Genomic DNA, 16219 nt, shown 5'->3' with positions numbered 1-16219 from the left:
GAATCACTACTTGTCTTCTCTGTGTTGTACAGCCCTCCCCGTGCCCCACACACATTATGTCTCCTAATAGTAATGGGACTTTTTTTTTTTTCCGCCTTATCCCTCCCTTCCCACCCATCCTCCCCAGTTCCTTTCCCTTTGGTGACTGTTAGTCCATTCTTGGGTTCTATAAGTCTGCTGCTGTTTTGTTCCTTCAGTTTTTTTCTTTGTTCTTATACTTCACAGATGAGTGAAATCATTTGATAACTTGTCTTTTTCTGCCTGATTCATTTCACTGATAATACCCTCTAGCTCCATCCATGTTGTTGCAAATGGTAGGATTTGTTTTCTTCTTATGGCTAAATAATATTCCATTGTGTGTATGTACCACATCTTCTTTATCCATTCATCTACTGATGGACACTTAGGTTGCTACCATATCTTGGCTATTGTAAATAGTGCTGCGATAAAGAAAGGGGTGCATATGTCTGTTTGAAACTGGGCTGCTGCATTCTTAGGGTAAATTCCTAAGAGTGGAATTCCTGGGTCAAATGGTATTGCTATTTTGAGTTTTTTTGAGGAACCTCCATACTGCTTTCCACAATGGTTGAACTAATTTACATTCCCACCAGCAGTGTAGGAGGGTTCCCCAGAGAGTGGACATTTTTATGATTCACTTTAAACCAGAATAATTATTGCTTCTGTAGTTTATAGATTTTTAAAAAAATATATGAGCATTCTTTTTGCTTCCTCCCCCAACCCCACAACAGATTGAAGAAGAGATGTTGACATTGCAGAATGAACGCACTGAAAGAATACGAAGCCTGCTGGAGCGTCAAGCCAGAGAAATTGAAGCTTTCGACTCTGAAAGCATGAGACTAGGTTTTAGTAACATGGTCCTTTCTAACCTTGCCCCTGAGGCATTCAGCCACAGCTATCCGGGAGCTTCTGGTTGGCCTCACAATCCTACTGGGGGTCCAGGACCTCACTGGGGGCATCCCATAGGTGGCCCACCACAAGCCTGGGGCCATCCAATGCAAGGTGGCCCTCAGCCATGGGGTCACCCTTCTGGGCCAATGCAAGGGGTACCCCGAGGTAGCAGTATGGGAGTCCGCAATAGCCCTCAGGCTCTAAGGCGGACAGCTTCCGGGGGACGGACGGAACAAGGCATGAGCAGAAGCACGAGTGTCACTTCACAAATATCCAATGGGTCACACATGTCTTACACATAATAATTGAGAATGGCAATTCCGCTGGAGCTGTCCGCCAAAAGAAACTGCCTACAGACATCACCCCAGCAGCCTCCTCACTTGGGTACTACCGTGTGGAAGCTGAGTGCATGTGGTATATTTTATTCATTTTTGTAAAACGTTCTGTTTTGTGTTTACTAATTGGGATGTAATAGTATTTGGCTGCTGGGTTTTGTGTTTTGTTTTGTTTTTAACTTTTGGAGAAATTTTCTGAAATGGGGAATTGGTGTATATGTGTGTTTATCAAATACACACAGACACACACACATATAATGCATGTGGTAAAAAGAAACTGGCTAGATTTGGGGTATTTTCTGAAAACTGCAAAAACAGAATCCAGCAAAGTGGCTTGAGTCATCACTTTTGGGCAACTCTATCCTAAGAAATTTGTGAAAAGATCTAAAGCCTTTCTCCATATACCCCACCCAGGTTCTTATGAGCCACTCACAGCAGGCAGCATATGCTTAAGCAAGTTATTATGGAAACACCTGTATCCCCTCACCAATATATTTTGTTTATTAAATTGGTCTGACTTTTGTTTATTAAATTGGCCTCATTTGGAGTAAAAAAGAAAGTGGAAATCCATGAACACTAAAGAGTTGCACTGACTTTTTCAGAGAGTAGAAGACAACCCAATTCTTTTTCTGAATGCTGCAAGTTTGTCAGTGATTTTTTTTTTTTTTTTGTCCATTCAATTGTGCCTTCTTTGTGGCATGGTGAGATGGAGGTGCTTCAGGGGATCACAAGTTTTATGGGAATTGCTTCACCAAACCTGTGAGCCTCCAAAGGGGAAGACAAAAAGGGTGAGAGGGGCCCCTGAAAGCTCATGCGATGGGTATGTGCAACAGCAGAGTGAGGAGTTGAAGCCTATATATATCCTGACGTTTTGTTGCTTATACTGTGATATCTCAGCTAAGCTCTGTTAACTTCTAAGACCCCAGACAGTACTTTTACTTTGTTTATACAAAAACAAAGACATATAGCCAATACAAATCAAATGCCAAAAGGTATTTGAATGATGCCGTATTTACGGAACACATTGGAATTCTCATTACACTTCTTAGATAATTCAATTACCCCCTTTTGGCTTATGGGATTTCCTGTTTACAAGTAGAATAGCGAATTATTTAAGTGCTTAGTTGCCATAGTGAACCAGGAGTCACTGAGCCAGTGACTTTGCCAGCTGCTGACTAACCCTCAGCACCACAGTAGGTTTTGCTGCATGTGCAGGTCCTCTTTTTTTTTTTTTATTGCTGTTTTTGTTGCTGCAATACTTTACAAATTTCTAGTTCCTTGAGACTTAGTGACTGTTTGGCATCATGTTATCATCACACCACAGAAAACACCACTTCCAGAAGTCTGAAGCCTCTGTGCTAAAGTACTACTGAAAAGGAACTAGCAAGTTTGGTAAATTAAAAAAACAAACAAACAAACAAAAACTAAAGTGAGCTACAGTGGTCAGGAAATCTCTTGACTAAAGCTAACTTTTTTTGTTCCAGAGAGGGGTGTGTTTTGTTTTGTTTGTTTTGTTTTGTTTTGCAATGAAGGACCACCCCAATGCTGACAGTCGGGTGTGACTTGGTGTCCCATCCGTCAGTGTGGAGACTGAGCTGCAGTTGGGTGGGGAGCCATGAATATGAATTGAAGGGAAAAAATGTCCTTTCCAGTGAGCTCTCAAAGTTCCTTTAGGTTACTGTCCTGCCCTCTCCCCAGCTGTCTTGAAGAACCAGAGGCCCTGCTGCTGCCTGATTCCTGCTTTTCACAGAGGGCTTCAAGGTAGAATTCTCCAAGGCCCTCTCAGTGATACTCTCCACCTAGACCAGACTAATCACCATTGAAATCTTGGTTTTCTCAACCAATTTAAGTCTTCTCCTGGTATGTCAGTCCAGTCTGCCTGAATCCACCCCTTTAGGAGTTTCTATCATTCCTTTAAAGGTAACTGGAAGAAAAATTCGTATTTTAATGTAAATATTTTTAAAGCCAAGATCGCAGTAGAATTCAGACACAATTTTAGACAGTGTTTCAGGTAGCACTCTGGTCCATTGTCCTCTTGGCCGTGGTTGAGATCACCAGTTTTTAGGTGAACATAACATGTACTTGTATCTATTGAAAGGGACTTTTAATTTTTTCAATATCTCTTCTGCATTCAAATATTGCACAGTATGTCAGACAAATTGAGATATCTACATGTTTAGAGGAAAATAATAGGACCACGCTCTAGAATTAATAAAATTTCCAAAAATATAATGGAATTTGATAGCTTTTAAAAAATTCTTACTAGATTTGGCTCTTTTACACTACTGAAGCAGATCAGTTTTCCATATAAAACTCTTTAAAATCAAAAAAATGACCAATAATACATATTAAAGTCCATAAAGGACTTAAATTAGTCAAATTGAGTTACTGAGTTGATGCAGAGTATATGTACTTGTAAAATCGTGATTGAATACTGACTCCAAATGTCTGTCCAGTAGGGCTTTGTATCAGATTGAGTTGTGTGGCAACCAGTTTTACATCACTGTACCTGGATTATTCCATTAAGTTAATTTGAATTAAAATACATATAGTTTGCAAAAAGATTCAAATTAATTCAGATTTAACATTCAGATTGGTTTGTGTGTGTTTGTAAGATTAACTTCTGAGGAATCTCAATCGTGGTAGGAATCATCAAAGAGTAAAAGCAGGAAAATTGGAAGGATTTTGAAAGATCCTAAAGAAAGAAGCAGGCACTTTCTCAATCAGTGCTTAAATGTCAACCTTTGATTAAATTAATACTACCTCCTCCCCAGTGTTGGTGTTCACTTAGTATATATGTGTTTAAGAAAATAAAAAATATGGGAAATTTGTCCAGCATATCAGAAATCTGTAAATGTTATATCTGGTATCCAGAACTTGGCAGTAAAATGTTGTGTTTACTCTCTCTCCCTTTTTTTAAGTTAGCATTTTGAAAATGTAAAACCTCATGCCTTGAGATATTCCTTAATTGGGTTCCCTTCTTTTGATACATATTTTTTTTCTCCCTTTATTAAAATCAGCTGTATTCCCAAATTACAGTATCTACAGGCATTTTCATTGTTACATAAGGTTAGCTGGAAAATGTATTTAAATTATTTGTATTCAGAGCTGCCATTCTTTTTAGTAATTTCTGTACCTAGAGATGAATAGCCCTGCATTTGAAGCCACATCCACAGGTATAATATGCTTGGTACTCTAGGCCAAGGATTTATCAGTAAATTGAACTTTTTAGCATAATCATTATGATGTTCAGCTTCCTGGACATCAGGTAAACACCACTCAGCACACTAAGAAACTGTCCTTGACTCTCCTTCCCACTCCCACCTTTTTCCTCACCCCCTTTTCAAAACTCAAAAACTCTATTATGAGTGTCTTTTTCAGACCATAAGGCAGACTTTAGTAACTTTCTGCTTTAAGTACTAAATGTCTGGCATTTTAAACTTTTATAGAGTACATTGTGTTGGACACTGGAATAATACTCTTTATTTTCACCTGTGAAAAATGACTTCATTGTACTTGAAACACCTCTTTTGCATTTCTCCATTTGTGCCATTCACTAGTGGAAATAAATTGTATTATACCATGATCTACTGGCTTTTTAAAAAACTGTTAAATATGCACATTTTTGGTATAGCTATTATCATTTGTATGTATATATTGTATATACATATGAGTGCCTATATGTGTGTATAGATAGGTGAATGTACCTCATACTGTACATTTCCATCAGGGCACTTAAGGTTCTGTTACTTTGTTATTTCAGTCCTCAGTTAAGGCAAGAATGCATGTGTTTGTTAAGAGTGAGTACTCTGGGTTGATATTTATGAAAAGATGGTCATTAGATGCTATCTTTTCTTTTTCAATACCCTCAACACTTGTGTGGGTGGAAAGAAAGTTTGGTAAAATATGGATCCATAAGTTGCAATGCAGTAAAATAGTACTGGGGATGGAGCCAGTTAGTGTTTCCGTGGGTCTGTGTTGTGATACAGTAAAAGATAAGTGATGCAGAGAGAAATGAACCGTGGAAATTGAAAAACACTGGTGGTGATTCCTCTGCAAAGATGATAACCAATCACATAATCTTCATGTATGCTATCTATACATTTTTCTTAGTGTTGCCATTGATCCTTGTACTTTCTGTACTCCATTAATACTAATAATTAAAAATTTTGCTGAGGACCAAAACAGCCAAGAAAGGAATTACTGCTAAGGCATCTAAGGTTCTCCTAAACTTAAGTCAACAGGCAGTGGCCACTGGGAGAGAGGGATATGGTATTGGCCTGGGGTTTTCTCTCTCTAGCTGCCTCTTCTTGCTTGCTAATAGTTCTTCGTGCATCTCCCACCCCTTCTGAGCCACTACTATACAAGTACAGATTTGGCCCAACAGCAGCCCTTTCCTAGGAATTTTATATGGTCCTGCATATTTTTGTCCCATTCTCGCAATGTGAAGTATCTAGTGTGTATACAAGTTTGGAAATAATATGTTTAAGTATAAAGTATGAATATTAGTGATGTAAGGAGGTTCTTGTTCTTTAGATAAACTTCTTCCTCTAAGGAAAAAAGTCACATCTTGGGCTGCCATCTCTGAGATGCTTACCAAAATACAGATCATTATTAAAGAAAAACAAATTCACTATTTTGTTTTTTTCTCATCTAACATGGTAGTACTCCAACCAGTTTGTAGCATTGCCTTTGAAAAGGCACTCTAAGTTGGTAATAACTGGAAGTTTCCCATGCTCAGATTCCTTAAAAGGATGAAGAGTGTGCTATACATTTAGCAGACTTGCCTCTAGTGTACAAGGACTACTGATTGAAGTCTATTTTGCTGTGTGTCTGGTTATGTTGTCTGCACTTTTATGAAATCACTGCAATAGGTCTGCATTGGAAATGACTCTTTGTGAGGAAGTAATTTTATTGAACACCATCTAGAAAAAGAAATCGAAGCTGGCAACTCTTCCTTTATTGTGCATTTATAATTTTTACTGAATTCTAGGAGCCCTCTTTAAAGTCACATTGACTAATTTTTCCCTCATTTATATTCAGATTTACAAAATCTCACTCATACAAGGGAAGAGAAACCATTTGGCCTAATGGTTGTCTTCAGATCACAAGAAATAGAAAATATGCACCTTATCTGCCTGTTGTGGTTTTCTAAAACTTGCACTTCCCTCCCACTCACCCAAAAATAGATGGTCCTTAAAGAAAATACAGGCAGAGAATTCAAACTGGGGAGCCATTTACTATGTCACCATCACTGTTACCTGTTTCCCAGCAATCCTGAGGTTTCAGAGATTTTTGTGTGTGTGTATGTGTCTGATTATTTTGGGTTTGTTTTGTTTTTAAATATACAAGAGATTCTTCTTACATAGAGAAAAAGGTTAATCCTCTCTGAAACAGGATGCCCACTGGATATACTAGTCTGGACATCTGTAGGTAGTTTGCCAAGAAAAGTGGAGAGAAGGTGAGACTTCTGAATGAATGAAAAGGGTATCCTGATGCCCAAGGATTCCCCCCAAAGTACGGGTAATTCAACCTGCACAGTTTCCTTTACACTCATAGTTTTTAGCAATTGTGAGTGAAAAGTCATGTAATTATCTGTAAATATGTAGCTAATAAATTGACCTAGTTTCTGTATTTTTTTGTTTTTGTACTAAAATTTATAAGTCTGTGCCAGCTAGAGAGGAGTTGCTGTCATTGCCAGATGTGGTCGTAGCATCGAACCCTGAAACCATCCTAGGTGACATTTTTAGAATTAATGCTTAAATGTTAAACAGGGGGCAATGAAGCTTAATCATTGGTCAGGTTTTAAATATTTTGAAGTGCAGTCATTTTATTTAATATACCGATTACATGTCCTGAATCATGAATGAGGTAGGAAGCCTCCCTCCCCCAGTGGCCATGTTTACAGAAGTGTGTTTTATCTATAAAGTATAAGAGTTTTGGTGTTTGTATAAATGATGCAGGTGATAACATTATGGCTTGAAACTGTTCATTAGGCTCTCTAGCTGAATTTGTAAATGAAATTAATTATGCTTGTTGCTGGCACATTGATCCCATTTCTGGAGCATTTTTTTTTTTCCTGTTTTCAGAATTACATATGTTCCTTTGTCATTATCCCCATTTACTCCTTCTCTGATAGGTCCTATAGCCTAAGGTATTAAAGGCTGGTGAACATAGGTGAGGGAAATGCATTTTTAAACATCCATAAACCCTCATTTGTATGCTTTCAGTACCCATGTTTCTCTGGCAACTCTGAGGTCAGTGGAATTTAGAAATGAGATACCAGTGTTATTGAAAAGTGTGTGCTCTTTGCTTTTGCATGGCGGGCTTAGCATCAAAGGTATATTAGGGCCACCTTAGCATAAAGACCAGTGGTATGGGAACAGGTTTCTCTCAGTGGCATATTTTGCTTTTCCTGAGCCCTCAAATACATTGCCTCAGCATGAACATTATTGTTACTATAAATCGCTCATGGTCATGGAGTCAATTATGTGATTAAAAAGGATGTAACTGCTTAACATTTGCAGATTCTGGCTGGTCCATGTGACTGGCACATACAGACAAACCTGGGGTGGGCAGGTATTGGAACCCTTCTAACCCTTTTTTCTCTTATCAAGTTTAAGATGTTGGCTGCCCTCGTGTTTGCCAGATAGCTCTATTTGGTCCCCATTCCAGATATGTTTCCTTGCATTTCATAATTCAAAGAAACCATCACCCATTCTCCCCAACAGCATTTTGTATGTTACACCTTTTATTGCACATTAAATGGGAGTTGTGCCTACTTAGAGTGCCCCTCCAATCAATTACATACACATGTCCAAAAATAATCCAAGCCAGAGACACAAGGTGGGAAAAAAACCCCACTTAAGCCAGTAATTTATCTGAGAAGGTATTTTACACGTTGTCTTCACACTTGACATATGAGCCTTATAGGAGGAGTGCAGGTGGTCTCATAGAGCAAGATCAAGGTGGAGAGGGACGTATGGGGTTTCCATTAGGAGGTCATTTTGTTCTTACTGTACCTTTCCTTGCTACGGTCCTTCTCTACTATGTTAGAATAGGTTTTCTCCAAATTTATTTAGTTTTGTTTTTTATATTTTAGGAAAATTTTTACAAAAGCGATGTTCTGATGTAAATAGCATTTTAAAGTATAGTGCACATAACTTCTCCAGACTATTCCAACCTGATAATTTGTAAATGCTTTAGAGTTTTTTTAACTAACAAACATTTTTGTTGCTAAATCCTATTTACATAAGTCTGCTCAAGTTTTTAACCCACTTAAAACTTAAGACATTTAGTAATGGATGGGTTACTCTGAGCAGTTTAGCTTTCAGAACCCCCTTGTTTTAGTATATGAAAAAGATAACTGTGCATTAATGAGGTTGGAGAGACTATGAGAAATATGTATAGTGTATATTTTAAAAAACAGCTTTGCTTGTATTGTGAAGATTTAAAAACAAACTTGAGATTTTTAATGTAACTATTAACACAGTTTTAACATAAGTTATCCCACTGGGTTTAAGAGCATCTTGAATGTATAATCCTTTTTGTAACCCAGGTTGGTTTCTGCTTTTACCAGTCATCCAAACATATTATTTATGTCTTTAGTTTTATATACTCATTTCCTTTTGTTTTCCTCAATCAGCATGATTTTTTTGCACATGTATTGTAGAAATTTTTAAAAAGAAAAACTAATACATCATTTCCTATGGATTTTCTTCACTCCTGTCTTCCTTTCTTTAAGCCCTTTCCTTATAGGCCATATTGCTCCATTTGCATTATTTGTGCAAATGCCAGGGTTGGTTTTTATTTTTATTTTTGCTATTTACCTAAAAAAAGAAAAATGCTTCAGTCAATTGCTTTTTTATTTAAAAAAAAAAAGGAAAAAAAGCTGTAACCTTATCATTTCTGAGTAGACCATTGAGAAATGAATGCACACCTGTAGTAGCACACACCAGCTTTGGTAGCTAAAGGGAATATTTTAACTAAGTAAGAGGTTCTTTTCTAAAAGTGGTATATATTACTCACAGTCTCTTTCAGTTATTCCCACAAGTCAGGGGTCCAGATAAAAATGAGGGTTATCAGCTAACTGATATGTTATCATTGAGGTTCATCGATGAATTTGTACATTTCTAGTTCCCTTTGGTGAAGGGGAAATGATGATTTTGCAAGACCTAGGTTTTGGCTTGGTTTCTTGCCTCCTTTTTTGGCAGCCTTCATCTCATCTTCCAAAGCCCTTGAGCCTGTAGGGTTTTCATGGTTGACGAAGGATGTACGCTCTTTTAAAACTAAAACTGATTTTTTAGAGAATATCATGTTGAAAGTGACATTATGCCACTTTACCGATGGCTAATTTTAAATATACACAGTCCTCTCAATTTTCAGACCAAACAGATGCCCACAGTGGAGGCTTATCAAGGGTTGCAATGAGGAAGAAGCCTCTCCCTCACTGTCAGCACCAGCTGGTAAAGGTGACTGTACAGATGTGCATTTTCCTTTTGGTAGAAATGGTCCGCAGCACTAATTGGTAAGGCTTATTGTACAGTATATTGTCAGTATTCTTCTGGTTCAACATACCTTATAGTTCATATATAACCTGTATTAATTGTATAGATTGTGCATTTAAGCTGTTACCAAGTTGTCAGAACATAAGAGCAAAAAGAAGGTCATATGTAATATTTTGTTTGTAAGTATCCTTTGTATCATAGCAAAGGAAATGTTTAAAAAATCAACTGTAATAAAGTAATTTTAGTACACAGAGTGTCTGCTCAGTTTTTAAAAATTTATTACCATAAAGATAAAGTATATTTTAGCTCAGGGGCTGTTGGATAATTACTGAGTCTCAGGCACAGTGCTGGATTTCAGGATTAAAAAGTGAGAAGATACAGGTAAGAGTGAACTAACTCCTGATAACAGACATAAGCTCTCAGGTCTAATTGCTGCAATTCTGTTTGCCCAGAGAGTGAAGTGGCCTATTGTGTGTGGATGTGAGATAATTCTACTGTAGGCTCTAATAGCTTAACGCAAATAGTTTTATATACACCTATGTTGTGGTCTGTATACCTCCAGCTCCTCCCCTCAATAAGAACACACAGAGGTATGTAGTTCGTGGACCTTGTACAAAGCTTCCAAGGTGATGTCCTCTGGGCTTCCCAGATTGGATAATCAGCATATTTTAGCCCTATTATTGTCCAGAATATTGAACCCAATCCTGTTGTTTAAAATACTGTTTAAGTGACTTTGTCAGAAGGCTTTTTCAGAGGAGGGGGTTTCATAGGCTGAAATTTATGTTTTTTTTTAAATGAGAAAATAGTTTGAAGTCTCATTAAAAAAAATATGATTGAGATCACCTACTTTATTGGATAGAAGACTGTCAGAAAAATAGCAGTTTCACCTTTTTAACACAGCTTTTAATTCCTAGAATGTTGATACTGAGCTATTTTGAGGTTAACATTTATATAGTGTTTTATTTGCCTGGGTCAAGCAACTGTGTGGCAGAGCCAGTGTTAGCTCCCAGGTCTCCTGTCTCTAGCACTTCACTGCCCCACCTTGAATTTGGAGGAACTCAAAGAGTGTTTAAAAAACAGGATTTCTTCCTGCTTTATCCCCATAACTGGGCTCATCAAACTACAGCGGAAGGAGAGTATTAATAAAATGTGCTTCTAGCCTGTATCCCATGTCAACAAGCCAAAACCAATGTTGTCATCATCTGAGTACATCAAAGATGCTGAGTTAAGCTGAGGTTTTAAAGCCTATCCTTCCTGACTGGAAATTTGAACATTAAGTTTACCACAGTGGTTGGCCAGCTCCATGGCCTGGTGGTTACAAGCTGGTGCTAGCACCTACACCTCATCAACGGAACTATGGGACCAGGGTTTTCCCGGATGTGTTGTGGGCAATTAGTGACTAATTGCTACTAAGTTTGCAGATGCTTGTTCTTAACGGATAGAGGGGGACAAGGCAGCAAAGGGGGTTTAAGGCTGTGCAGGCTGTGCATAAACAAGGTTAGGAGTGCCATCTGTACTGTGTGTGGGTCCCCCAGAGTTGTAGACTCCAGCAGCTCTGAAGAGTTTAATTCACCTTTTTTAAACACCCTTTACATTATAGAGTCTAAAATGAGCATTATTTCCTGTCATCTCAGCCAGTGATTGACTAGGAAAAGTGTGGCATAAAGAGCACTGATCTGGGTCCTCATCTTCAGCCCCATCAATACTAGTTGTGAGATCTTAACCACAGCTTCTCTGACCATGATTCAAAAGAAATAGGAAAACAGGTGGTTTCTGGCTGGAAAAAATGAACCAGTGTGAGACTCATCAGCCATATTATGGTTCTCAGAGTGTGTGTGGGGAGTGTACAGTGGGCAGCCCAGGGCCCAGCCTGAGAGCCTCAGAGATGCCCATCTTCCAGGCCCTTCCCAACTTTGCAATGGAATTAATAACTGTGACTTCCGGCTTTGTAAGAAGTGGAGAATAGATTTGGATCATAAAGTAGACGCCATTTCATCATAGAGATCTTTAATAGACTCAGAGAACAGGATCTAGCTGCTTTGACTGTTTCATTATATTCTAACAGACCAAATTAAGGTCTATTCACAGTCTCAAGTTTTTTTCATAGGGAACAGCTCATGAAATAACTTTCCCAAGGTCATGAGTCAGATGAAGTAGAAACTAGAAGCCACATCTCCAAACTACCTCAGTGCTCTATCCCCCACACAAGTTACTAATTGCCCTCTGGAAAATATCGCTACTTAGGTACCATTGATAATCGAAATTTTGAGCTTGCTGGCAAATTATTAGCCCGGAGCAGGAGGCCAGGTTGTTGATTAAACAGAGCCGCTACTGGTTAATGTTGGGCACAGAGGCTAGATCTACAGAAGCAGCACCTAGAGGACGGAGGGTGGACAGGGGGCTCTGCCAGCTCCACAGGCGGGCGAGCATGGCTCAGCACACAGAGCTTCAGAGGACAGACAGAACATTTCTTTCTGGACATTCAAAAAATAATGACATTCCATCATTGCAGGGAAACATATATTATTCAGAGGCAAACAAGTTGGAGAGTGATTTTTGTTCAGCCACACTAGTGATAAACACTAGGGCAAGGTATTCTCTGATTACACAGGATGGCTGAAAGGTAGAGATGTTTATTTTTTATGTGTTGGTGTCTTTTATTGTTTGTTTTCATGAAATTCCACTTTTCCTTCAAACTTTTAGCTCTTCCTGGACACTTTAGAGCATGATTATTGGCTATTTTAAAAACATCCTCTGGTCACTTTTGCAGAGTTATTTTAATTAAAACCTTTATGTCATCTCTCAACTCCTAGGATCTGGATCAGGTCTGTGATCTGATCTTCAAGCCCATAAACCAACCAGGCAATTTTAAACCCACTGAGCTCAATAGCATTATTGCAGCTCACCGGCTCTCAGATGAGAAGAGACCTTACATCTAATCTAGGCCACCTTATTTCCCCACACATGTCCTTCCATGATCTGTGCCAAGTGGCAGTCCAGGTTGCATATCCCACCAAAGATGTGGCACTTAAACTGCCTCCTGAGGCATTCATTCCATCTCCGGGCACCCAGATAGGTGCAACTTCTCAATCTTATCTCTACAAAATAGTGAACACAATTTCTGATGCTGTCCTTTGTGGCTTGGCTGTAGAATCACTGATACTCATTGGCATTGTTACCAAGTTCTACCAAAGTGACCAAGTATATCTGCTTCTTTAAGCAAGGAGAGGATTCATGCTGAAGTTCATTTCTAGAGAGAGAGATCTTGGCATTATTACTAAGAGTGATTTACAAAGGATCTTGTGGTCTGGGTGGAAGATGAATACAGAGGAGCTTCTGACTCTGGTGGTTTTGAGGTTATATATATATAATCCAAGATGACACTTCCTGTGTCAGTCCCTCTTTTCTAACAGTACTCAAGTCTTAGAAAGGATATCCACTCAAAAGAGAGATGACAAATCTCAAAGCAAGGATCTGGTGATTTGCTTTTCATACTGCCATCTTTGGCCAAGCCACCCTAGACACCTATGTATAAGTACATAATATACTAAATCTTTGAGAGAGTTAATTTATCACTTAGCAGCCTTAGGTATCAGAGATCAGAACTTAGCAGAACTCAAAGAAGCCTGCAGAGGCAGCTGTCTGCTTCCTGCATTCTGATCCATTGGTGTAGACAGAGGACCCAGTCTCTACTTCAGAAGTAATGCCTCCTTTAATTACATCACTGGAGTGTTCCCCCTCACCGCCTGAAGGTGTTTATGAGTAATGAGGAGACCAAGAGGTTGCAAATGAGGCCTGAGAGGATCGCTGAAGACTCACTACCTGGAAAACTCCAAGTCAGTGGTACTTTGGGTTTGTTTGTTCCTTGCTTCCTCAGACTTGTAGCTTACTCTGTTCAAGGAGGGACTCACATTCTCTCAGAAAAGTGTAGCTGGGGTTTCTCTAACTGGTGTCATGTGATTTGCTATTAACCAAAGCAGAGCCAATTCAGGTGATTCCTTCACTGCTAGACTAAAGGACATGGTCACCCAAACCTGCTTGAATAGGAACTGTACTTTCTTGGCCAAAGGGGACTGAAAAAGTAGTGATGCCGTCAAGTAGCGATGAGGAGATGAAAAAGAAGCAGCTTCCTGAGATAGCCTGTGAGCCCAAAGGCCATGGAGGAGAAATAGTTGAGGGCTTAGGTGTTAGTGCTGTGGGTCCAAGGGAATTAGTGGAACCTGGACGAGGGCTGTTCTGCTGTTCTGAGAGCTTCAAGACTATACCGAAAAGGTATATGTCTGTGTACCCACCCCCTGCAAGCTTGCTTTCCTATGAAAAAGGAAAGGAAACCAACCATAATTTCTCCAGAAGATATTATCTTAAAAAATCAGAGTCCCATGGTATCTGGCCTAGAGGCATGATCCAGATTTAGTCCTTAGGGGCCCTTTCAGCAGGGTGGGGAGGGGGGAGGTGAGGGGTGTTAAAACACCACGGGGCTGCTTCCACTTTGCTGGCAGTTCTGCATAATCCTGCGGTCCTGCACATGGGACAGGAGACCCTAATTAATGAAATCCGCACTGCACCAGGTGCTGGGGGAGGGGGGCCGGGTGTCAGACATTCTTCCTCATCAAGCCTTATGCAGAGGCTGTTACCCAGCAGTAGAATGGCTTCTTTGGATTTCATTTTTTTGTTACTTCTCCTGATCAGAAATGGTGAAAAAACGTTAGGTGAGGAATGTGGGGAGGAGGAGCTAGGTAATTTCTCCAGGACAGAATAACATGCCTAAGACAACTGAGTGTTATTTGCATTTCAATTTAGATTCTTGGATAGTTCATTTTCTTTTCATTTGCTCTATAAGAACAAGGCTAGGCTAAGATTATCCAAACCTAAAATTGTAACCCCAGGAACTCCCCATACCAAGCCTTAGGATATGGCTTTTGGTAAACATCTCGCCTCTTTAAACTGCTTTGTTGTTTGCGAGGCCAGGATGGAGCTTCCTGTCAAAGCAGGTGCCCTCTTTCTCAATGACAAATTTAAACTTCATGGCAAAGCTCTTAGCTACACATGGCTCCAGATGTCCTATTGTAGTGTTTAACGGCCTGACCCAAACCGGGGATATTGGTCTGTAATTTTCTTTTTTTGTGGTGTCTTTACCTGGTTTTGGTATTAGAGTGATGCTGGCCTCAGAGAATGAGTTTGGGAGTATTCCCTCCTCTTCTACTTTTTGGAAAACTTTAAGGAGGTTGGGTATTAGGTATTCACTAAAAGTTCGATAAAATTCAGCGGTGAAGAGGAGCTTCTCAAGATGGCAGTGTGGGTAGGGTGGTGGAAATCTCCTCCCCAAACCATATATATTTTGAAAATACAGCAAATACAGCTATTCCTAAGAGAGAGCCCAGAAGATACAGTACAACAGCCAGGGTACATGTACATCTGCGAGGACTCAGCATCTCATTAAAAGGGTAAGATACAAAGCCATGACCCGGCGGGACCTGAGCACGCACCCCCACCCCAGCTCACCCATGGGAGGAAAAGAGTCAGAGTGGGGAGGGAGTGGAAGCACAGTACTGCTAAATGACCAACCCTAGTAATCTGCGCTGGGAGCACGGACACATTGCATGGTGTAATGGATATTAGAGAAACAGAAAAGTAAAATCCAAGACTAAGACTGCAAATAGGTCTCCACAGCCGGCTGCCCTGGGACAAAAGAAAAGCGGGCACTTTAAAAGTCTTAAAGGTGAGCCAGGTGGAGAGGGACAGGTATCAAATGATTTCACTTATCTGTGGAGTAGAAGAACAAAGAAAAAAACTGAAGGAACAAAACAGCAGCAAACTCACAGAACCCAAGAATGGACTAACAGTTACCAAAGGGAAAGGAACTGGGGAGGGTGGGTGGGAAGGGAGGGATAAGGGCACAAAGGGGCTTCATGATTAGCACACATAATGGGGGGGTCATGGGGAAGGCAGTATAGCACAGAGAAGACAAGCAGTGATTCTATAGCATCTTAATATGCTGGTGGAGAGTGACTGTAATGGGGGGGACTTGATAATGGGGGGAATCTAGTAAATACAATGTTGTTCATGTGATTGTATATTAATGATACCAAAAAATTAATTAATTAATTATTTAAAAAGTCTTAAAGGGAAAAGGGTTTAACAGGTGGACAAAATCGTCCTGGCACACTCAGCCCAGCAGGCTGGGAAATTTAAGGAACTTAAGGTGCCCTAATCCCCTGGGTGGCAATGCAGCTCTGAAGCCCCTCATAGTGATAAGCAGCCTGCCATTCATTACCCCCTGCCAGCACTGCAAGCAAACTGGCTGACCCGCCATTGCTGCAGAACAGCTGGGGAGCAGCCCTGCCCACAGCAACCACACAGTCTTCTCCCAGCAAGCAGCTAACCAGGCCAGACCCAGAGGCTGCCCCTGTGTGCAGCTTCCTGGCACAGACAGCAGAGAGACAGTGCAGAGCCTGGAAGGCACAAAGG

General features: G+C 40.0%; 1 protein-coding gene across 3 annotated transcripts in view; it reads left to right on the top strand.

Moving 5' to 3' along the window:
• Nucleotides 1-10000, top strand: part of TAOK1 (TAO kinase 1) — a 170630-nt gene extending 160630 nt beyond the window's left edge. For all 3 annotated transcript variants that reach the window (XM_057501085.1, XM_057501087.1, XM_057501086.1), the window contains one exon: nucleotides 750-10000. In XM_057501085.1, the coding sequence (XP_057357068.1) occupies nucleotides 750-1211 (462 nt within the window). In that variant the 3' untranslated portion in view covers nucleotides 1212-10000. The remainder of the gene's footprint in view (nucleotides 1-749) is intronic.
• Nucleotides 10001-16219: the final 6219 nt, after the last annotated feature.

Source organism: Manis pentadactyla, chromosome 4, assembly GCF_030020395.1.
Source record: "Manis pentadactyla isolate mManPen7 chromosome 4, mManPen7.hap1, whole genome shotgun sequence".
Classification (NCBI taxonomy): Eukaryota; Metazoa; Chordata; class Mammalia; order Pholidota; family Manidae; genus Manis; species Manis pentadactyla.
The sequence above is the reverse complement of the archived record's forward strand: the minus strand, read 5'-3'. Positions and strand labels throughout refer to the sequence as shown.